The sequence below is a fragment of the Hyperolius riggenbachi genome, chromosome 9, assembly GCF_040937935.1.
Source record: "Hyperolius riggenbachi isolate aHypRig1 chromosome 9, aHypRig1.pri, whole genome shotgun sequence".
Lineage (NCBI taxonomy): Eukaryota > Metazoa > Chordata > Amphibia > Anura > Hyperoliidae > Hyperolius > Hyperolius riggenbachi.
This window is the reverse complement of record NC_090654.1, coordinates 230227223-230251090: the sequence shown is the minus strand read 5'-3', so window position 1 is coordinate 230251090 and position 23868 is coordinate 230227223. Positions and strand designations below refer to the sequence as shown.

The 23868-nt window shown below is 44.1% G+C and overlaps 1 protein-coding gene across 2 annotated transcripts in view; it reads right to left on the bottom strand.

The window, feature by feature from the left end:
- STARD9 (StAR related lipid transfer domain containing 9) overlaps positions 1-23868 on the bottom strand; it is a 255427-nt gene that overhangs the window by 187329 nt on the left and 44230 nt on the right. For both annotated transcript variants that reach the window (XM_068254136.1, XM_068254138.1), the window contains exon 3: positions 2525-2641. In XM_068254136.1, coding sequence (XP_068110237.1) covers positions 2525-2641 — 117 coding nt within the window. The remainder of the gene's footprint in view (positions 1-2524; positions 2642-23868) is intronic.

Below are 23868 nucleotides of genomic sequence, written 5' to 3'. Positions count from 1 at the left end.
CCAGTGTGGTTTGCATTATAAAACAACCTTTTTTGTTATGAAATCTTAAAGAGAACCTGTACTGAGTAAAAATATTTAAAATAAACACATGAGGTAACTTCAAGTGAACATTACAGAGTTGCCTTGCCATCAGTTCCTCTCAGAAGCTGACCATTTTCTTCTGACAATAATCCCATCCAGTTCTGACAATATTTTGTCAGATCTGAAATATATCAGTTGCGGTCAGTAAAATATCAGTTGCTGTCAGTTATAGCTGAGAGGAAAACGGATGTACCAGTTAATGTTCATGTTTCCCTATGGCTCAAGTGGGCGATGTTACAGTTTAACTGTGTGCTGACCAGAAAGCTGTTATGGGGTAATGGCTATTTTCAAAATGGAGGATGGAAAATTCCCTTGATCATAGTGAACAAATAGGACGCGGGACAGGAGAAAGACACTGAGGAGTAGACTATATGGAAGGTAAGTATGACTTATGTATGCTTATTTTGACTTTTATTTTCAGTACAGGTTTTCTTTAAGGTATGCGTGACTAGGGGTGTGACTAGGGGTGTAGCGGGGGCATGATGTGGAATGTGACTTAAGTGTTCCTCTTTCCTAAGGACAACGATCGCAAAAATCTTAAAATTTAAAATATATGTAAACACATACAAATGAGAAGTATGTTTCTTCCAGAGTAAAATGAGCCATAAATTACGTTTCTCCTATGTGGCTGTCGCTTACAGTAAGTATAAGAAATCTGACAGAACCGACAGGTTTTGGGCTAGTCCATCTCTCCATAGGTAATTATTAGCATGGCCTCTATAAAGACACTGCTGAAAAAAATGTATACAAAGATGCAGGCCAGCCTCCCTGCTCACCATACACTTTTTTTGACAGTTGGATGGAGCAACTGCCATTCACTAAGGGCTCTTTCACACTAGAGGCTGCGGTAGAAAAGGCTGAAAGTCAGCCTTTTGCTTAACGCCAATACATAGCGTTTTCAAAGCCTTTTGAAAGAGTTTTACAGCCCATATGAAAACGTCCTTTTTTTTTTCTTCTATAAAAATAAGTGAACAAGATAGCTGTAAAACGCTTTGAAAAGGCTTTGAAAAGGCTGAAGTTGGCGTTTTCCATTGACTATCATTGAAACGCCAACAGCCAACTTCGGCTGTTAAGCCCTGAAAAAGCTCCTGGGAGCGTTGAAACGCAACGCTCCAAAACGCCGAGTTAGATGTGAAAGGTAAAATGAAAGTCTATGGACTTTCTTTTACCTAGCAAAACGCCAACTTCGGCCGTGGCGTTAAAACGCCAAAAAATCCCTCTGGTGTGAAAGGGCCCTAAGATAGTGCTTTTGTAACTACTTACTACTTACTGTAAGTGATAGCAACACGGGACAACAGTAATTTATGGCCCATTTTACTCTGGAAGCAACCTACTTATCTGTATATGTCAGTACATAGATTTTAAATTTTAAAGAGAACCTGTACTGTCCGATTTGTAAAAAAAAAAACAAAAAACATACCAATCGAGTCACTGTGATCTACTGGGTCCCCCTTTGCCATTTCCGCCGCGATCCTGGGTTTTAATTGCCAGTTTTAGGCAGTGTTTACAAACAAAAAACATGCCCGCTAACCAAAAAGTGATGTATATAACTAGAAAGGGCTGCAGTAATCCAGACCACATTAGAACAGGTATAGGCATTTATAGGATAAAAGAAATAAGGCTGAAAATTTTGTGAAAAAGTCTCTAAGATTTTCGCGACAGTGGTCCTTTAACTCAAAATGTTGGGCGGTATGGAGTTGTCCTGCATACCTTACGGTTATGCCGATAGTAGAAGTGGAGCTCCTCCAGCCTATGAGAGGGAATGGCAGGTGCAACGCATACAAAGATGCATGTTGAGGTCCAGGATAGCGTCCTGCACTAGCGGGGACGAGTGCAAAGGTACGCTTGGGGCCTGCCGACTCCGAGTCGGCAAAAACAAAAACTAGCTGGTGGCGGGGGACCGGAGGAGCCGTGAGTGACTGAGAGGGCACAGGATGTCTGCAGGGGGCTGGTAGAAGCCCCAGGTAAGTGAAACTCATTTTTTAAGGGGGGGGGGGTTAGGTTTCTAAATTTTAGATAGTTTACACGGCAAATCTAGCTGCAAACAGCTTCAATATTTTATGATTATTTATTCCTGTGATACAATGAGGGCAGCCATGTTCTGTTTGTCACAGGTTGAGGGCTGGAGATGCTATCAGCTTGCCTGTGTGTAATGTGAAAAATTCAGTCCCCTCTCCTCCTCCCCTCCGATTTGTGCTGATAACCAGGACTCTACTGTACAACAATAAAGAACCTAAAGTAATAGTATTTCCATTGAACATAACATTCACATGACTTTTTTAAGACCCAACACCACAATAAAACAAACTGTTAATCAAAAAATCCCAGCATTCAGTGAAAAGAGGAGCGTTTTATTTCCTGAGTCAGTGCTCTCAGTAAGCACAAGTATATACTGGTGGTTTCCTCTTCCATCTGTACAAATCAGGAGCAGAAGAGAACTCACCACTTCCTGAGATGCATATTTCGGATCCTCGGGATCTACAGACCAATAGCAGTAATCAAAGCCAAACTCCAGCAGTCGCTCTTTGGTGTCACCACAGCCATCTGTTCTGTAGTCCAGCTGTGAACAGGAACACACACAACGAAATATTAAAACATATTTTGACTTTCTTAAAAAAATATTGCTGTTTATTGTGCATTTGAGCTGTAAAGAACAAAATTCATAATGTATCCCAGAACAGCACAGCATGTTTCCACTACACACACTACACATGGATTCTGAATGCAGAAATACTGACTGATAAATGCCTATGGGCCTGTTGCCACTATTATTATTATTATGTATTATATTTATAAAGCACCAACATATTACGCAGCGCTGGACAATAAATAGGGATAAATAGAATGTAAACAAGGGGTTACAGACAGAGAGGTAGCAAACTGTTATACAGGGAGTTCCATAGGGTGGGGGCAGTTCTTGAGAAGTCTTGTAGGCATGCATGGGAGTGAATGCAATTTTTCTGACGCATGGCATATTGCATTTTTCTGCATCAGATTCCGGATGCAGAAAAAAAATGACTCCAATAAATGTCTATTTAAACAAGGTCAGTTGTCTGGCATTCCTGCTGATCTTTGTAGCGTCCGTAGCATCTGAATCGCACACCTGAAACAAGGTGTGGTCAAAAGCAAATCAGAGCACCTGACATTTAGGCCCCGTTCAGACTGCAGAACGCGGACCGCAACGCATGCGGACCGCAACGCGTACGAACGCACGCCATCCGCGTTCGTATGCGTTGCGTGGCTGATCCCATCACTGAAAAGTGAATGGGACAGCCACACGTTTTTACAAAAAAATGCGTGCAGCATGCGTTCCCGGACCGCACAGGTCCGGAACGCATGCAGTGTGAACATCAGACATTGCACTCTATGCAATGTCTGATGTCGTGCGTGTCGGCCACCTGCACGCGTTTCCAAAACGCGGCTGGAAACGCGTGCAGTGTGAACGGGGCCTTATCCTCTGCCTTTAATACTCTGAGTTACCCAGAATGAGCGTGCAGATCAGGTGTTCCCTCTCCACTCTGACTGACTAGGAGAGAAGGCCCATCAAAGTAATTTTATGCTTTTACTGGGAAGTGGAACACACATAGCGACAATTTGAGAGGTGTTAATATCTCCTTTCTCAAGTGTGTCCGGATCCCTAACAGTGTACACATACTGTAACGATTGGTGTCAGCACGCAGAGAGAATCTGATTATTGGTGATCTGCAGTATCACCAAGAATGCAGATATATACCTGATTATTGATGATCTGCAGTATCACCGATAATACAGATATATTGCTAACCTCTGGACACCTTTTGGTATGTGAGTGTTTGGTGCAACAGTAGTACTTTGAGTAATGCACCTGCAGAGCAGGTGATAATAGACAGTAAAGAGACACTGCTCTGAGAGCACAGGAATCTTCCAGCAGCCTGAGACTCCTCAAGGGGTGGAATCAGGCTGAAGATAGGGAAGGCCAGAGAGTGAGTGACACCTGAAGGTGGATGACACTATCTGGTCTGGAGACTATCTCTTAATAGGAGAGATAGCTCTCGAGGTCGGGCTCGCCAGGTCGGCAACACACTGACAGATAAGTACAAAGACAGAAGGCTGATTCGGTATCCAAGGCAAAGCAGGGTCTGGCAACGGAATATCAGATATGCGAGGTACCGAATCAGAAGACAAAGGAGTAGTCAGAAAAGCAATAAGTCATAACAGATATCAAACAATGCCTAGTCTGGGTGCGAGGTCCGTGGTCTCAGCACCCTGGAACTAGTCTGAAGAATAACACAGATGAAAATAAAATTCCCTAGTCTGGGTGCGAGGTCCGTGGTCTCTACACCCTGGAACTAGTCTGAGCATAAACAGAATAACAGTTCAAGTAATCTGGCTAATTGTGAATTCCCAGGTCCATCTGGTTCAAACACACTGTAGGATCTGACTGAGGTCTGAGTGCTTCCACGTAGTGATTGCAACGGCAGACAACTTGCAACTGGCCAGCAGAAACTATATATGGAGTAGTGCTCCTCAGCACCACCCCTAATTGCTCAACCAATAGTATCCTGCTCAGGAGTTAGCTGATCGGCGTGGTCAGCTGACTCTCCCTGCCTAGTATAAGAATTCTGCCTCTCAGCGCGCACGCGTGTATTCCTAAGCCTGTGTGCACTAACAGACCCAGCCACACCAGACACACGCTGCCGCGTGCAAACCGCCGCGTTGGACGCGGAACCAGCCGCCTCCTCAGTAGCACACGCGGCGGCTTTTCCGCGATCTCTCACACATACAATGCATTTCCTTTTAAAGTATTAAGACAGCAATACATTAACCAATAAATGATCAGTACTAGATCAGCTTATCATCAGGCAACACACACGGACCTAATGGAGAACTTGCATTTAACTATTCAAATTCTCAAACTGCCGACCTATTAACGCTCACCTTAAGGTACAGGCCAGTCACACTCGAAACCCCCTCTGCCTCCAGGAAACCTCCCCAAAGCTCATGTCACCACTGTGCATGGTGAGGACAGCAGAGCCAAAGCACCAATGAGCTGTTGTGGGTTTACCAGCCACATCCCCAAAATGAAGGGAGTGGCTGATAGGGACATGGCTAACAGACCCAGGACAGCTCATTGGCGCTTTGGAGGCATGCCCCTACCCTCACCTTACCCCCATATTTGCAGTGATGTTCAGACTTGAATGTAGCTATTCGTAGGGGGGCCACACTGGGACTTCCTTAATACCTGGGTGGACATGTACAGGTGGGAGGGCTGAAACTTAACAGCTCACCCGTTTATATCAGCATGAAATGGAGGTATCCTGAACTGGGAACAAAAGGAGAGGAAAATAACTGAAGCCAATGTGTAGGTATAAACCATGGAAAATAAAACTTTCATTTGGCTTTATAGCTTAGGGGCAATGAAGCAATGCATTATAAAATGTAGTTTAGGACTGTTTTAAGCCATATAGCAACAGTAACCAGCTAAGAAAAAAAATGAAAGTAATCCAGAGGAAAGACCATTGCTCTAATTGTCCAACAGCATCTGCTGGCATTAATGGGTATCCATAACAATCAAAATCTGTACATGCTTATACTGTAGGTTTATGTGTGCTTTACACATGACTAGTGATGTAATGCCCTGCTTTTGGCAGACATTAGTGCTAGAGGACAATAAGCATGAAATACAATTTACTCAGTCACTTGTTAAAGCGGACCTGAACTCTGAACATCCTTTCTGCTCTAAATGATATACAACAGCATAACAACCTTTGAAGGACCAGCTAACGCCCATAGGCGTCAGCAGGTCTTAAGTGGGTTACCATGGAAACAGCCGCTCGATCGAGCGGCCTTTCCATGTCAGTTCACGGAGGGTGTCTCCGTGAACAGCCGGAGAGCTGTCGATCGCGGCTCGCCAGCAAAATGTAAACACGCGGGGAAGAAATCCCCGCTGTTTACATCATACGGCGCTGCTGCGCAGCAGCGCCGTAAGGCAGATCGGCGATCCCCGACCTCTAATTGGCCGGGGATCGCCGGCATATGATAGGCTGAAGCCTATCCTACAATGCGCAGGACGGATATCCGTCCTGCGCCCCTCACAGGGGGAGGGAGAGGGAGGGAGAGGGAGGGACGGAGCGTCGAAAACGCTGCGGAGGGGGGCTTTGAAGAGCCCCCCCGCAAAGCGCAGCAAGCCGGCGGCGATCAGACCCCCCCAGGAGGACATCCCCTAGTGAGGAAAAAAGGGGGTAAGTCTGGTCGCCCTGGCTCTATCCTGATCTGTGCTGCGGGCTGGAGAGTCCACGCAGCACAGATCAGGCAAACCACCCCTGGTCCTTAAGGGTTACAGAAAACCATTCTTTGTTACAGCGGATTCAAATCCTACAATAAATCTGCTCTGCTTCTACTTTCTGCTTTCATGGAAGCAGACATATTTGTTAATAGCCTGTGCTTTCAAATGAGCTTATCTGCCATCTCTGCTGTGGCAGTCATGTGACGCAGAAAAGGGCAAATTACAACTTGTGGTTAGACATAAATGAGGGGGAATTAAACTGGCTAAACTCTCTAAATGCATACAGGGTGCGTTTCTCTGCGTTTTTCCTTCTGTTCTGTGCAAGAGTTCAGGTCCACTTTAAAGGAAAACTTTATTGGAAAAACAGAAAACAGACAAGGAAACTAAACAAAAGGCAAAAAAAAGTCACAGAGTGAAGAACGCCCCTCATACTGGGTGCAGATGCATGTTGCTTCATTATGAAGATCTCCATTCTGCATCAAAGTCCTTCCCAGCATTCTACGAGTTACAGTTACACAAGATATTAAATCTTATCCAGATGTTTCCATTACACAGCTGCTTTGTTCCCCTTATTACTGCAGTATGGCTATAGCAGACCTACGCTCTCAGTTACAGGGCTGTCCCCAGCTACAGCTGTGGCTTACCGCCATGGTTTATCTTTTCATCTCTGTATAATAATCTGGTGCAACCCCAAGCAATTGAAAAGACACAGCCTGAAGTGTGAGTCAGTAAGGCAATGATGTGATGTCACCATGTAACTTTTCTATCCACTTGTCCATGTGACAGCCCTCTATTTCAGCTGTCTTTGTTGGCTAGATATTCAGTATAAGTGCAATGCATTGTTGCTGATATACAAGTGATTCTGGCCCTGCAAATTATCAGCTTGATAAAATGTATATCTCTGTCATGCTAAAACTGTTGAGATCCAGAGCAATGCAAACCCAAGATCATTTCAGTCTGTTTCCTATCTCACAAGGCCTGCAGCTTGTCACCACAATCAGCCTATACTCTGTTTCTTTAGGCATCAAATACTTCTATGCAACAGTCATTCCCACAAGTTAAAATTACACTAAATATCATATGCAGGCTTCAGTTGCCAGAACACAGATCATGTACATAGCAGATGTATCATATAATGTTTATACTGTAGTAATACTCAAGTTACGGTTATCACGATATTGATTAGTGGAAAATAGCCATTTTGCTCCTGTATTTCACCCATGTACCAATGTGAAGGGTATCATTGCACCCAACCAGATAGAAAAGTAAAAATCCACCATTACTTAGGAATGGCTGGGAGTATGGGAATACAAAGCGCAAACCCAGCGATCTAACTGGGGGAGGTGTGATGGGGTGTGGATTTATTTCAGCACCAATAAGGGCTGTTTTCCACTGGCAGCATCTTGCAATCAGATTCCAATCACTTGCGGACAGTAAAACACTGGGTCATCTTACACTTATGGAAATTGTGTGGGAACATTTTCATTTGTGCAGAGTTGTCAAACACTAATACACAGTGGGACGAAATTGAAAACAGGGACGCGGGCCAACCTCTATGTCTAATGGCCACCCCCCTCCCTTATACAGTTCCCTGGAGTCTCATGGCCCTTCTCCCTCCCCTATACAGTTCCCAGATGTCTAGTGGCCCCATCCCTCCCCTATACAGTTCCCTGGTGTCTAATGGCCACCTCCCTCCCTTATACAGTTTCCTGGTGGCTAGTGGCCACCTCCCTCCCTTATACAGTTTCCTGGTGGCTAGTGGCCCCCTCCCTCCTCTATTCAATTTCCTGGTGTCTAGTGTTCCTCTCTCCCTCCCATATTCAGTTCCCTACTGTCTAGTGGGCCCCTCCCTCCCCTATACTGTTCAGTTGCCTGGTGTCTAGTGGACTCTCTCCCTTCACCATACGGCTCCATGCTTCCAGCTATTAGCCATATAGGCTTAGTGCTCAGGTGCTCGCAGGCTCAAAATAATGCATTGCTCCTGCTGCATTTCTTGTGCACTTGTGCCCAAGTTTAGAGTCACGGAGTGACACACTTGGATCATGCCATATTTGCGTGCATTTGAAATCACAATAGCAGCATGATCACAATCACTAGTGGAAAAAAAAAGCCCTAAAACACACATTTTTATTTGAGTTTAAACATTTGATTAAACAAAACAAAACAAAAAAAAAGTTATTACTGCTCATGGTTTTGCCTGAGAAGTAAAATGAGAGAAATTGTTTGATGTAAGCGCTAAAATGAACTTTGCTCGCTAAGATTAGAGGAGAACAATGAATCATTTGCTGTAAAGCTAGCTCCTTCCTACAGCTGATTATACTCACTCATCAGGTTGCTGTACTTGGACTAGTAATTAGGATGCTTTGCAGAGAAGCGAATGCTTCTTCCAGCATTAACGCACATTCAGCTCAGGTCAATCCAGAGTTAATTCAATCACCATGCCAAAAGGCCTTCTACAGTCTACACCATTTAAAGGGACTCTGTAGCTAAGGAAACCAGCTGTGACATAAAACTCTCCAGGAAGCAGCTGCTTCCTCAATTGTGTTGCATGCTAGTTGCAGGGCAATGCCATGGTAAATAGGTTTAGCCCTACTGCACTAAAATTAGCACGAAGGATACAACATGTAAATACTTTCACGAGAGCAAAAGAAAAAACAAACTTTCCCTGAAACAAGTGCTAATTAGGATATCTATGCTTTAGGCCTCTTGCACACTACAAGTGATTCCGATTCAGATTCCGCTTTTTAATCAGTTTTTACATCCTATTCAGATTCCGATTTGCAGTTTGCTTCCTGCACACTGCAAATCGGAATCTGAATCGGATGTAAAAACTGATATAGGCCCAGTGCACACCAAAACCGCTAGCAGATCGTCAAAATGCTAGCGGTTTTGGGAGCAGAGAGCAGATATTTGGCCGGGTGCACACCAAGCGGATTTTGTATGCGATCCACCAGCCGCATCAGCCAGTGAAAACGCTTGGCTATTGTATTTCAATGTGTGGTGCACACCGGCGGTTTGAGGTTTTTTAGCAAACCGCAAACGCGCAGCAGGAGGCGCGTTTGCGGCTTGGCAAAAACCTCAAAACGCCGGTGTGCACCATCCCATTGCACTACATTAGCCAAGCGTTTTTACAGGCGGATGCGGCCGGCGGATCGCTCCAAAACCCGCTAGGTGTGCACTGGGCCTAAAAAGCGGAATCTGAATCTGAATCACTTGCAGTGTGCAAGAGGCCTAAGTTTGTATGAATTTTTGTATTAGCAATCATGATAGTCATAATATTTTAATCGGGATGTACTAAGCTGTAGATTTTGCCACACAATATTGTAGCAGTTTCTCAGATGGGTTTTTTTCATTTTTCTCACATTAAGGGTGGCTTATTTTGCCTGCATGGAGAGCTCCTTTGACTGCATGTGGTCTGTTCACAGGAAAATTGTCCACATGCAAGCACCACATTTAAAATCAACTCCAGGTCTTTTGTTCCGCTTAATAATTGATAATGACATAACGAAGGAAATGTCCACACCTGCCCATGAAATAGCCTTTGAGTCAATTGTCCAATTGACTTTTGGGTCCCTGAGATGAAGGATTGTGTTAAAAAAAAATCCCTTAGTTGCCTCCTATTTTTAAGCAATCGTTTTGTTTACCCCACTGGATTAAAGTATCATCTCAAATTAATTGTGGTAATGTACAGAACCAACATTCAGAAAAAAGTGGTCTCTGTCCACATTTTTATGGACCTAACTTTGCCGCGTCATACATCATGAAAAGTGGATAAATGATTTACCTTTGGACAACTCTGGATTTGGACATATAGCATAAACTATGTCTCACTATGGTGAAACCTCTCCCACAGTTTGCTGTCTGTGAACCTTGTAGCATCCTGGGAAATAACAGCATTATCTCCCTGTAAGCAGAGAACTCTCAGTAACGACCATTCCGTACAGATCACCTGGCAGAACTAAAGAGGTCAACACCAGTGATACATTTCAGAATGTAAATCAGGGAAAGATTTTACAATGGGCAAACACTGACTATAATGATTTATAAACTAATATTGTAAAAAATAAGCAATTTTATTAATTATGTTATTTTCACTACAATTCCTCAACATTACCCAGTGGGGATAGCCAATTAAATACTAAAAATTCTAAGTAGATGCAAATTTTATTCATCTTGGAATTAAACAATTTCAGTTAGTCCTCTTTTCAGTAAGGTGGAAATTCTCTTTAAATCGGATCTGAGGTGAACTTTTACTCATTGCATAATTGTGTTCCTTTCCTAATGTTTATAGGGCATTCCTCAAGCCAAATACTTTTTTGTTTTTGTTTTAATACTCTAATTCCCTATAAACTAAATAAACCACACCCACATGTTTTGAGAGAGCCTTGGCAGTAGCAAGGGCTCATGGGAGCTCAGTCTGGACAGGCGGAGGAGGAGGGGTTACTAGCCATTGATTTCAGAGGCAGAGGGAAGGAGGGAGGAGGGGGGATTAGTTTTTTTCACAGGCTTAGTGATCAAGATACAGATAAGCCTGCCTCTGTGTAATGTTTACAAACAACATGGCTGCTGTCATTGTATCACAGAAATAAATAATCATTTTCTATTAAAGCTGTTTGCAGCTAGATTTGCTGTGTAAACTATCTAAACTTTAGATAAGATATATAGACAAGTTACTTGTTCTAGTTAGTTTTTCATCTCGGATCCGCTTTAACCACTTAACGACCGCCTAACGCCGATAGGCATCGGCGGGTCGTTAGTGGTATAGCATGGAGGCCTTTCCATGCTAGTTCACGGAGACTGCCTCCGTGAACAGTGTGCGAACCGCCGATCGCGGCTCGCACGCATAATGTAAACATCCGGGGAAGAAATCCCCGCTGTTTACATCACACGGCGCTGCTGCGCAGCAGCGCCGTGACGTAGATCGGCGATCCCCGGCCTCTGATTGGCCGGGGATCGCCGTCATCTGATAGGCAGAAGCCTATCCTAACAGGCGCAGGACGGAACTCCGTCCTGTGCCGCTCAGAAAAAAAGGTAGAGGGAGGGAAAGCCGGGGAGCCCGGAAAATGCTGCGGAGGGGGGCTTTGAGGAGCCCCCCCTGCAAATCAGTAGTAGCCGGCGGCGATCAGACCCCCCCTGCAGGACATCCCCCTAGTGGGGAAAAAAGGGGGGGGGGGGGAAGTCTGATCGCCCTGCCACATTCCTGATCGGTGCTGCGGGCTGTAGAGCCCACACAGCACCGATCAGTGCAAAATCCCCTGGTCCTTAAGTGGTTAAGATGCCAAAAAGGTTGGAAGTACCTCAGTGCTATATTTCTTCACATTAGAAACACATATCCACATGTTCAACATTTTCTACCTGCATGTGAAATACGTTGCACATGAATAGAACAGCTTCTGACTTCAATGGAGAGTCACATATGAAAGCTACATGAAGCAGCCAAACTTTGGAACAGACACTTCAAATCTGGAAAGTCAAAATGATCAGATTTCAAGGCAAGAACAGCTCAGAAGCCAGAAATTCTACATGCCGGCTAGAGAGGCCACAGACCCCTTCACTGCTTCAACAATAGGAGATCAAATATACCAAGGTGACAAGTTACGCATTTCAGCAACCTGCAAAACTGGCAGCAGTTTCACTGTGACTAGAACCTTGGCTTCTTTCTTTGCTACATAGATTGTATACATTCAAGTGCAAACAGGAGTAGATTTTTAAATGCTATTAGAGTCAAATGCTTTCCTTAAAGGACTTCCGAGGCAAAATATTAAATCTAGTTCTGCTAACCCGGGGCTTCTTCAAGCCCCTAGAAGTCATTTAGGTCCCTCGCCACAGCTCTGGTGCTCTCCAGTGTCCTGCTGGCAGGCTCTAAGGATTGCGAAAATTACAGCAGAATAAGAAACACTAGGAGGAGGTTCCTGCCCTTGCAAGCTTACAATCTAGAGAGGGTAGTGGGTTGGAGACATTAGAGAAGGCGACATAGAGTTAGATGTCATACATACTCGAAAATAAAGTTGACCATCTGATTTTTATGCTTTTCAGTTGAAAAATGTAGGGAGTGAAGCACTAGTCAACCCAAGAAGCAAGCATAACAATGCTCCCACCTCTCTATATTTCCAAAGGCTTGCAACACACCAGTGGTTCTGGATGCTTGTCAGGGTTACAGGGGCGAAAATAGATAATTTGCATATTCAGTAGGTGCATTGTGGGTAACCACAAATGTTCACTTATAGCTGAATTATTGCAAATTTCCTTCTGTTTTAAGAAGGCAAGTTTCACCAAGCATATCCTAAAACAAATTTAGCTATGTCTCACTAGCACAGCCATACCCCTCCAATATATTCATGCTATCCTATACCAGTTGCCTGGCAGTGTTGCTGATCTCTTGGCTGCAACAGCGTCTGAATCCCAAATCACGTATTTGAAACAAGCATGCAGCTAATCTATTACCACTTCAGCCAGAGCACCTGATCTGCATGCTTGTTCAGGGTCTATGGCTCAAATTATTAGAGGCAGATGATCAGCAGGACAGCCATTCAATGTTTACTATTTCAAAGGAAATAAATATGTCACCCTCCATATTCTTTTGACTTCAGGTATGTTTTAGGGCCTTGCAACTTATTTGATGTAACAAGAGCACTTATGGTACGTACACACCTGCGATAACAATCGTTCGTTAGGAACGATAGTTCCGCGACGAACGATAGTTGGACGAGCAGAGCAGTAAATGCAAATTAGGCAACTGAGAATGTAGCGCAGCGATTGTTATTGCAGAAACGAACGATCAGTGAAGAATGGTTGCGTGCGCACACGGATATGACGTAATTAATGTTTTACAAAACATGTGGATTAACAGCAAGATTGATTCTTTTTTTTTTCAAAATTCTCACAGAACGATCGTTACCAAACACAATACACCGGAAATACGTAGGTTCCAGCTATATGCGCAGTTGCGCACTACATTCTGTAAGGATCGTTCTCGCACGATTGCTGTACACACACCTTTCTTTAACAGCGATGATCGCGCGATAGGATCCAACTTGTTGGAAAATTTGCTCGCACAATGATTGCACTTTCCTCACTCTCCTTAACGATCGCTTCTGATCGCGACGGAAAGAACTTTATGCAATTGTCGGACAAGCGATCGTTAATTGGTGTTTACGAACGATCGTTATCGCAAGTGTGTACGCAGCATTACACAGAATGGATGCAGACCAGAAAAGAGCAGACCAGAAAGCAAGACAGTCAGTAGTAGAGGGAGGGCAACCTGCAAGGTGATGTGTAGATGCAAAGAACCTTAAAGAGGAGCTGTCAATCATACTATCTCAGAAAAACAAACAAACACATATATAAAGTAGATAAACTTGCTCTACTTACATAACAGATGTATTGTACTGTCCATGTTTTGATTTCAGTGAATTTCATATAGTAAATAAAGAGAATTCTGTTCCTGTAATTAGTCATCTTGGATTTACTCTAATTCGGAGATTTTCTCCCCTTACATTTAACTCTGTTTCTTCTCCTCTTTCTGATTCTGTATTCATTGCCCGCCCTCCTCCCAGTCTTCAGACATTCCCACCCAGCTCTATAGTAGGGATGGGCTTTCGAGTACTTAAGTACTCAAATTTGGAATTCTAATGAAGATTGAATTACTGCACCTGTGACCCCAGGATGGGGGGGCTAATTTACCAGAAGTCCGGGGATCGTATGCGTGTCACCGCTGTAATACGCGACCTGTGGGACGCATTCTAACATACAGTGCTGGGTCTCCATGGCACTATCTGCACGGAGGGAGTTTGTATTTTCTCCCGATGTCTGCGTGGGTTTCCTCCTGGCATCTTATTTCCTCCCACATCCCAAAAACATATGTATAAATTAATTGGCTTCTGCCAAAAAATGTCCCTAGACTACCTAAAGCATAATAAAACCAAGACTATGGTAAGGATTAGATTGTGAGCTCTTCTGTGGGACAGTTAGTGACAAGACTATATACTCTGTACAGTGCTGCAGAAGATGGCGCTATATAAATACAAAATAATAATAATTAGACGCCATAATACAGCAGCAATGACTATGAACCAGGTCGGTCCAAAACATGTCAACCATGTGTAATTGTGGTCACAGTATTGGATACATCCATAAATAAAGAGTTTTTTTGCTTGGCATCGTGCAGACCCTCTCAGCTGGATAGCGTACTGGTAAGGCTGTTGCTTTTGATGTTGGATTTGAGCCTTTGACCAATGTTTGAATCCTGTTTCAACCCATTACATAAAACAGAATGGAGTCTTTGGGCAATCCTGGTCACCCGTAGAGCGCATCCTAAATGGCTGCCGCCCTAAGTCCACCGGGAGAAAAGCGCAAGATAAATGTTCTATGTCTTGTGTGTGCGCAAGTCTTTTCTATTTCCCACTCACTGTTTGGACTGGCCATCCAGAATCAAACACTGCCTTGGAACACAGCTGGGGTGTAACCGTATACCTTCTTGTTTTGTATCCATGTACGAGCGCATCTTTATAGGTCTGTGGCTGTGCATGTCCTGCAGAACAAAGCCACTTATGCCTGGCTTTTTCTACTAGGCATGCATGGCCCATATTCACACATGCCCAGTAGGGATTTGCTCATACACAGAGGGAAGCATGGCCATAAGGAAGAAGAAGAGGGTCCTGGGTGGAAGCAATGGGCGGAAGGGGGATGTAGGAAATCTCTGCTCCATCCAGACACAACCAGCGGCTTCAACAAATATCAAAATCTTACCCACCCATCTGGTACCAGGTTTACTTTAATTTCCTTGTACTACTCAGAATATAAAATATTTCACTTTTATTTTCCTCAATCATAATTATAAAAATAGGGTATTCCGTGTACAAAAATACCTGCTCTTTTCTTAATAAAGATTGGGTATAAATGATTTGGTTTTATTTCAAGTATGTGCGTAAAGAGAGATTGTCAGCCACAAAATCAAATTCCATTTACCCACTGCTCTGTGTTCATTATGCAGCCTGGAACTTCACCCTGCATTGCAAGCACTCTAATCTATTTAAAATTATAATCTGTCAGCCTGGCTCTATTAAGTACATTGCAAACGAGACGGAAGCTTGTAATCATCCCTCCCACATTCCTGCTCCTTACTGATTGGCTGAGGGCAGTTCAGTGTGACAAATTTGATCTTGCGGAGCTCACGTTTACAAAGCAAGCTAGCTAGAGAAGATTTAGGAGAAAAAAAGAAAAAAAAAGTGTAAGGGAGGAAATTACATCAGTATTGGCTTCAGTCAGAGGGAACCAAAATGGCAAATGCCAGGAACAGAATTCTCTTCATTTGCTATATAAAATTTATTGAAATCAAAACGTGGACAGTACAATACACAGGTTATGTAAGTAGAACAAGTAGTTATCTACTTATATACCGTATATTCCGGCGTATAAGATGACCCCCCCCCCCCCCCAACTTTCCCAGTTAAACTACAGCGTTTGGGATATACTCGCCGTATAAGACTACCCCTTTTCCAACGCACACCAAATAAAAACTAACATCATATACTGGTGCTATGTATGAACAGGTACTAGTGCTGTACTGTATGTGGTACCCAGAATATAACAGTATATAGACTGCTTGGATTGGTCAACTCTCCCTCTGCCTAAGTGGATTGGTCAGCACTCTCTCTCTTCCTGTTTATCAGAGCGGTATGGAAGAAAAGATTGTGCTGTGCCGATAAAACATGGTTCTTTCACCCTTCTGGCGCACGCTTGTATCCTATTTACCACCTCCTCTGCCTCTCAGATCTCACACATGTGCGCCTGCGCCGCTTCACTGCAGTCCTCAGCAGCGAGATCTGAGAGTCGGTAACAAGAGAGGCCCTATCACCGTGCGTCAATGACACCTGGCGTATAAGACGACTCCTGACTTTCCAAAAGATTTTCAAGGGTTAAAAAGTAGTCTTATACGCCAGAATATACAGTATGTGTTTTATGTACAAAGTAGAAGGACAGAACAGGCACTGCAGTAATGATGGCGTTATAGCGTTGTTAGTTGCAAACATGCAGAGATAGCAAGCAGGGTAGTTTAGTATTAGATGATGCGTGCTCAAGCTCAAACAGAAAACAGGTAGCAATTGGTTAGAAGAGAGTAAGCTGGCACTTGCATAGTCTAATCATATAAAATGGCTTTATTTCATCCGGCTAGTAACATTAAAAAGCTGCATAGATCAATAGCATTAATTTTCTTGCCTACCCTGGCTCTGATGGCTGTGGGGTGAGATGGGGGGGGCAGTATGTGTTTTCTTTCCTGGCATAGTATGGCTGTCTCTGCTGCTTTAACAGAGATATACTGTCTTCACAAGAGTTGGTCAGGTACAGATACATGTGGTGGTACTCAATAATTGTGACTTGGTTTAAAGTAGACAACATAACGTGAAACTTGGAGGACCACTGCTGCAAATCACATAATAAGTTTAATATAAATAACTTTAAGTGACATTTCTGTGAAGGTTCTCATTCATCCAAATTATGGTACATTCCTTCCCCTCCCCAAAAAAGTTTACTCATGATTCCAGGGAAATGTTTTAATTTATGGAGAGCAAAAAAGATACCCAATTATTTATATAAATATAGGTAACCCCTTAAACACAACAAGGTAAGCATGATAGAAACAGCAAATTGTTAATAAATAGCACTTAAAGGAAAAATGCAAGCTACTTACGAAAAAAATAAATAATCTACTTACCTGGGGTTTCCTCCCGCCCCTGACAGCCGTCCGGTGCCTTCGCGGCAGCTCCGCATCCTGCCAGTTGCCCTGAGTCCCCTCCGATGCAGGGCATCTACTGCAATGTCATCTGGAGTGTTTTGCGTAGCCGCAGAACTACTGTGCTTGCGCAGAAAACTCCAGATGTCGTCAGCGCAACAGCAAGCAGGAACCGCCAGGTGCAGTAGCTGCCAACCTGGCGAGGTCGGCATCTGCATCAAAGGGGGCCACCGGATGGATGCGGAGCGGCGGCGAGAGCACAGGACGGCTGCCAGGGGCTGGAGGAAGCCCAAGGTAAGTAGATTTTGTTTTAAAAGTCTGAAACTCCAGAAGTGAACCGGAGGTGGGGCCGGAGCATTGGTGAATGGCTGTGCGGGCACAGGATGTCTGCGGGGGACCATTAGAAGCCCCGGGTAAGTTCAACTCATTTTCCCCCGACCCCCCTACAGTGTCCCTTTAAGAGTTGCTTGGTCTCCTAAATGTACACATCTTTGCAATCCTCAGTACATGGGACTGAGTGTGTATGTATTTTTGTATAAGCAAATAAAGATGAAAAGGAACCTACCTTTTGCAGGAGTAAAAATAGTGTCTGAGCTTATTAATGGTTTATCGTTCAGGCAACCAGAATATACTCCCTAAATACAGAAAGAATACTGCATTCTTACAACTAACAGCAATCATAGGAACAAGTTATATACGCCATATAAAAGTCCCAAGCCATGTTGCTATTTTGCAGCAATGACTTAATGAAAGGCATTACCTTGTAGTATTACTGCAAATATTTACATCCCTGAACAAGACCCTTAGGGCAGATATGCACTCGTCCCTAAGGACATAGAACTGGGCAGATCATGGAAAGAGAAAGTCCACATGTGGTTACAATTTAATGTTATCTGCTGGGAACTAACAGCTTCCAGACATTGATGAGTTAGCGAACAGTCTGGAAGGCAAAAAAGACAAACAATATTTTTAACGAGAATCAATAAGGGCCCTAAAGCAGCAGCATACCCAGTTTCAGCTCTTGCAGGAATAAAACTTTTTCCACTGTTCTCAACTGTGTAACAAAAAAAAACCCTGAAAACTGGACACAGACGCCTCTGGAGCTCCTGGGGTGCTTATTCTAAATGCTTCCTGAGTGCTTCTAATCCTGGGGCTGGAACCATGACCTCAAGCGAACCGATCGGTACATGCAAGTACAACAAGTGATCTATAGGAGTTAGCAATCAAATTAAATGATAACAGCACTGACAAAAATATAAAGTTTGCCATTATTGACTCCCAACCTTAAAAGCCAGTCTAGTCTAACAATTACCGTATTTCCATCTCATCGACCAGACCATATATAACAATAACAATACTTGGTAGAATTTATCTGCATAAACTGAGGATTCAGAGTTGGATGATTTCTGTACTAACTCCACTGCCATGGGTAAAAAAAAAAATCCTCTAAAACTGTGTGGTTAAAAAAATGTGGTGTAAAAAAAAAAATAGATGAATGAATGGAAGATTATGCTATGTTAATGTATGGACTCCTTCATATCTAATACATTTCCACATTTGAAAAATGTGCATTCTGTCAGTTTTTTTTCAGACATCACACAGAATTTTTATATGTAAAGGTGTTGTGTGGGGCTTCAGAGGTGCACATTTTAACGCAAACACACAATGCTATGCAGGGCTGTGGAGTCAGTACAAAAATCATCCAACTCCAAGTCCTCAGTTTATGAAACCACTGACTCCAGCTACGACTCCAGGTACCCAAAATGGTTCAGACTCCGACTCCTTAGTCCAGTGGTTCCCAACCTTTTCCAGGTCGTGACACATCATGCCAAACATTCAGATAACCGTGATACGTCACATCATGCCAAACATTCAGATATCCGTGGCACGTCACATATGATAGAAAAATAAGCATAATAATCATGAAATCACTGGAAAATGAGGCTTAGAGCTTTGCAGGGCTGCAGCCACAATGTGACTGCTGCTGCCACAATTGAGGGGGAGGGGGGGGGGGGGGGGGGAGTCTGCAGGGACAATATGCGGATGCTGCTGGCAAATTGGGGGGGGGGGGGGGGTGCGCGCTCAGAAAAAATATGCTGCTGCCAGCACAATGGGGGAGGGGCACAATGCTGCTGTTGCATAATTAACTGCAGGGATAATATGCTGCTGCCAGCACAATGGGGGAGGAGGGACACAATGCTGCTGCTCCTGCTGCACAATGAGCTGCAGGGATAATATGCTGCTGATGCAGCTGGTACAGTAAGGTTGCTGCAGGGGCAATATGCAGAAGGTCATTATCCTGTTGTGTATCTTTTAGAGCAGAGAGGACATTCTCAGTTCAGGTCTGCTTTCTTAAAGGTTGTTGTGCTGTTTTGTATATTTTAGAGCAGAGAGGATGTTCTGAGTTCAGGTCTGCTTTCTTAAAGTGTAACTGTCGGGCATAAAATCAAAAATCAATTCTTTCTTTTTATCTGGTAAACAAGTAATAAGGATGCTAATCAGGCAATCCAAAAGTTAAAATCTCTATTACTGTTCTTTTTTTATAAATGATCATTCCCCAGTTTACCTCTTATTTGGTATGTTGCCGCACAAAGGAAGTTGCAGGGCATGCTGGGTTGCCCTTTTTTTGCTTCTGCACATTAGTTAAGTCTGAGGGAAAATAAAGAAGCAAAAAAAGAGAACCCAGCATGCCCTGCAACTTCCTTTTTGCGACAACGTACCAAATAAGAGCCAAGTAAACTGGGGAATGATCCTTTATAAACAAGAAAAGTAATCGCGATTTTAACTTTTGGATTGCCTGGTTAGCATCCCTATTACTTGTTTACCAGATAAAAATAAAGAATTGATTTTTTATTTTATACCCAACAGTTACACTTTAAAAAACTTGCGTTTGTTAGATGTGGTTTCAGGCAAAGGGGGTCTGATGCTCTAGGGAGACCAGGTGGAGGAGCGCAGGGCTGCAGAATGGATCCTGGGACTGCACTGTGCTGCCAATAGCTTGTGACCAGGTATTGATGCAGGGCCCACCACAGGCAGCAGGCTCCAGTTGGCTGCCACAGCAGATGGGCAGGAGACTGAGGGCAGCAGCCGCCACGAGCAGTGCAAAAGCTCTGAAGAGGAGAGCGGGCCTTTACAGTGGCCGAGATGGCGCAGGAGAGGGAGCAGGGGCGATGGAGCGGCCCGCTTGTTCCTGTTCCGGCATCCACTGGCTTTGGGCAGCGGGCATCCCCAGGCTTGATGCAGTGGCCAAAGTGGAGTAGGAGACGGAGCGCGGATCAGGCCGCGGCCTGGTCCGGAGTTGTAGCTGCCCACGTGGGATCCTACAGGTCTGCATCCTCCCGATCGTGGCAGTCTAGATGTGGTAGGCAGCGATGGAGAGGACTTCCCCTGTGCCGGCAGGTGTGAGAGTGCCTGATGCACACGGAGGCGGTGGCAGTCCAGGCAGTGGCAATGAGTACAAGGGCCTGATCAGCCCTCCGCCCACAGTAGTAGTTAGTGTAGGGCTACAAAAAGATGGTTGACGATGTCCGCAAATGCTGACGTCGGCGGCCATTTTCTTGAAGCACTGCTCCAATACACTGTGCTGGGGACAGAGCAGACAAGCAGGGAGGAAGCAGAGCGGGGGAACAGGGCGACACATACCCGGTGCTGCCACAACACATGAATGTGTCGTGGCACACCGGTTGGGATCCACTGCCTTAGTCTAATACTTACCAGGGCTGTGGATTTGGTACAAAATTCATCCGACTCCTCAGTTTATGAAACAACCGACCCCAACTCTGACTCCAGGTACCCAAAATTGCTCTGACTTCTCGACTCCGCTCCAATTCCTACTCCACAGCCCTGATGTTATGTGCCAGAAAAGGTATGTGGGAACATTTGTACAAGTCAAGATTTGTGAACAAGGCCTAAGGCTCCTTTCACACTATGCAAATTGCATTGCGATGCTATGCAATCACAACGCAGGTAAAAAGTCCCAGCACGCGCTACCGTTGTGGTGCGGCCATACAATGAAAGTAAGCCTCACTGCCACTGTAAACCCATACACTGCATGCTGTGTGTTACCCCGATGGGACCTGCCATGCAATCAATGTCATAACCCGACAGGAATATCATTGCATCGCATTGTGATGCGAAGATAATGGAAAGTGTGAAAGAAGCGTTAGGCTCCCTGCACACTGCAAATCCGATTTGCGATTCCGATTCCAATTTGCAATTCCGATTTTCCCTGAACGCTATCAACAGAAAAACGCAGGAAAAAAAGCAGCATGCTGTACCGATTAAAAATCGGAATTGCATGCAGTGTGCAGGGAGCCTTACAGCTGGGGGGGGGGGGGGGGGGGGGGAACGGTCTACAAGGAAATGACAAGGGAGGCTGCAAAGCTGAAGAAACGTATAGTGGTATCCCCCTATGGCTGAGCATTCTCTCCTGGAAACATTTCATATTGCACGTAAGCCAGCATATTATGGATGCCCGACACGCATCTATAAATCAACCTGAATATCAACTAAAAATCCTTCCATCACCATAAAAACCAACCCCCCACAAATCTTGCTAACTGTAAATAACCATTATTTTTACAACCCACAGGAATGCTTGCCAAACATATCTGATTGTGCTCTCTCCTCCACCCCCCACATCTAGATCCTTTCAAGGTCCATTTAACATGTGCAATGTCTTTTAAAATACAATACTTACTACTTGCAAAGAACACTAAACACCTAGTATATACTCTCGTAAATGCTCCCCACAATCACTACAACATTCTTTTATTTAGTATTCCACTAACAAGACTCTTTCAGCACAGAACTACCATCGCTTAAACTCTCGTATAAGACTCGCTATATGAGAAGGGCCAAAAACATCATCAAGAACAACACTCACCCTGGAAACGCAACTTGTTTATTATAATTATTTAGTATTTATAACGTGCCAACATGTCCCGTAGCACTGTACGGAGTATATTATCTTGTCACTAACTGTCCCTCAGAGGGGCTCACAATCTAATCCTTATCCTAATCATATGTCTATCGTAATCTAGGACCAATTTAGGAGTAATACAATTAAATTATCTGTACGTTTTTGGGAGGTGTGCGGAAACCGGATTACCCGGAGAAACCCCACACAGACGTGGGGAGAACATACAAACTCTGTACCCTGGCAGAGACTTCAACCGGGGACCCAGCGCTGCAAGGCGAGAGCGCTAACCACTAAGCCATTGTGCTGTCTATACACCACCATGCGGTTTCAGCTCCTACCATCAGGTAGACGGTTTAGATCAATCCACATACACACAAACAGAAAAACAGCTTTTCCCATTTGCCATAAACTTGTTACACTCTGAATCTTATCTTAAATAATTTCCACTGTGTACAACTTGTTTAAATATTTGAAATATCTTGCATACTTGTATAATTCTTCTATTTCTACCTTTGTTACTATCACTATGATCCTTATATACACCATGGGGCTGTCATGAAAAGTCATTTAGTTGTGTTACCGAATGACAAAGTGCTTGATTCTTTACCTCTACTATCCATCCAGGATGAACACATACTTGTGTTTACATATTCTTCACAGTACTTCTCTACGGGCAAATTTCTATGTTGGTTTCCAATTCACCTCAGAATCACATTGAAGTTTTGCTTATTATTATTATTATTTATTGTATTTATAAAGCGCCAACATATTACGCAGCGCTGAACATTAATTTAGCTTAGACAAGCATTTAGGAAAATGTCACTTTTAACTTCACACATCCCTAATACGGAGTTCCTAGCAGGCAATAAGCAAAAATATCAGGTGTTGGGCCTTCTGAGACTACTTCCATACTATGGCTGAAAATGGTGCATTTCACAGAAAACACTACAATGGGCATGTCGATGGATCCTATGTTAAGCCTAGGATTATGTTCGACTTGCTGACATGTTCGTTGCAGTAACTCAACACGAAGTCCAGATTATTTTTTCAGAGACCAGACAAAGTAGTTCCGAAGTTAATAAAAAAAAAAAAATTTTTACTCACTTGGGGCTTCTTCCAGACCCTAGAAATCTAGAAGTCTGTGCGGTTCTCCTCCTTATCCCCTCCAGGGTCCCACTATCACTTTCGGAAGGCCACTGACCCAGGCCTGGGCCATGAGCTGTTACAAAAGTGTGGGTGAGCACAGCCTTCTGAAAGTGACTGTGGGACTAGGCTATGTTGCTTTTTATGCCATTAACATTTAGGTATGCAAGTGAAAGTTTTTCTCAGGTTGGGACTCGGGCTACTATAAAGGTAACCCTGACTGATAAGGAATTACAAGCCATAAACTTTTCCTTGCTGAGAACAGCTTCTGAGAGCAGGGAATAGATGAAAAAGGTCAACAGTACATGCCATATTTTTCAGACTATAAGACGCACCAAGGTTTAGAGGACAGTAACCAGGGAAAATAAAAATACTAAACTGGTGTGTCCATGGTACAGGGGTCATATGGACCTATTTCCCTCCCAATTATTATGTCCCCCTTGTGCCTTCCTTGTACCTCGTGTCCCTGTCTCCATACCTGCAGCCAGTTGCATGCTGATCCGATCAGCAGCAAGTAGCCACAGGCTTTGGGAAGCCATCGACCAATCAGCTGATTGTCTCACGGGCAGTGCCGCGGCTCCATCATTGGGGCCATTCACTGCACTGACCTATGAGACGTCACTGCCCCTGAGAGAGTGAGGTGATCTGCCACAATCACAGAGCTGGTGTCCCACCGGGGCTCAAGTTAAGAAAGGGAGTAGTGGGCGGCAGTGATTGGCGGGTCTG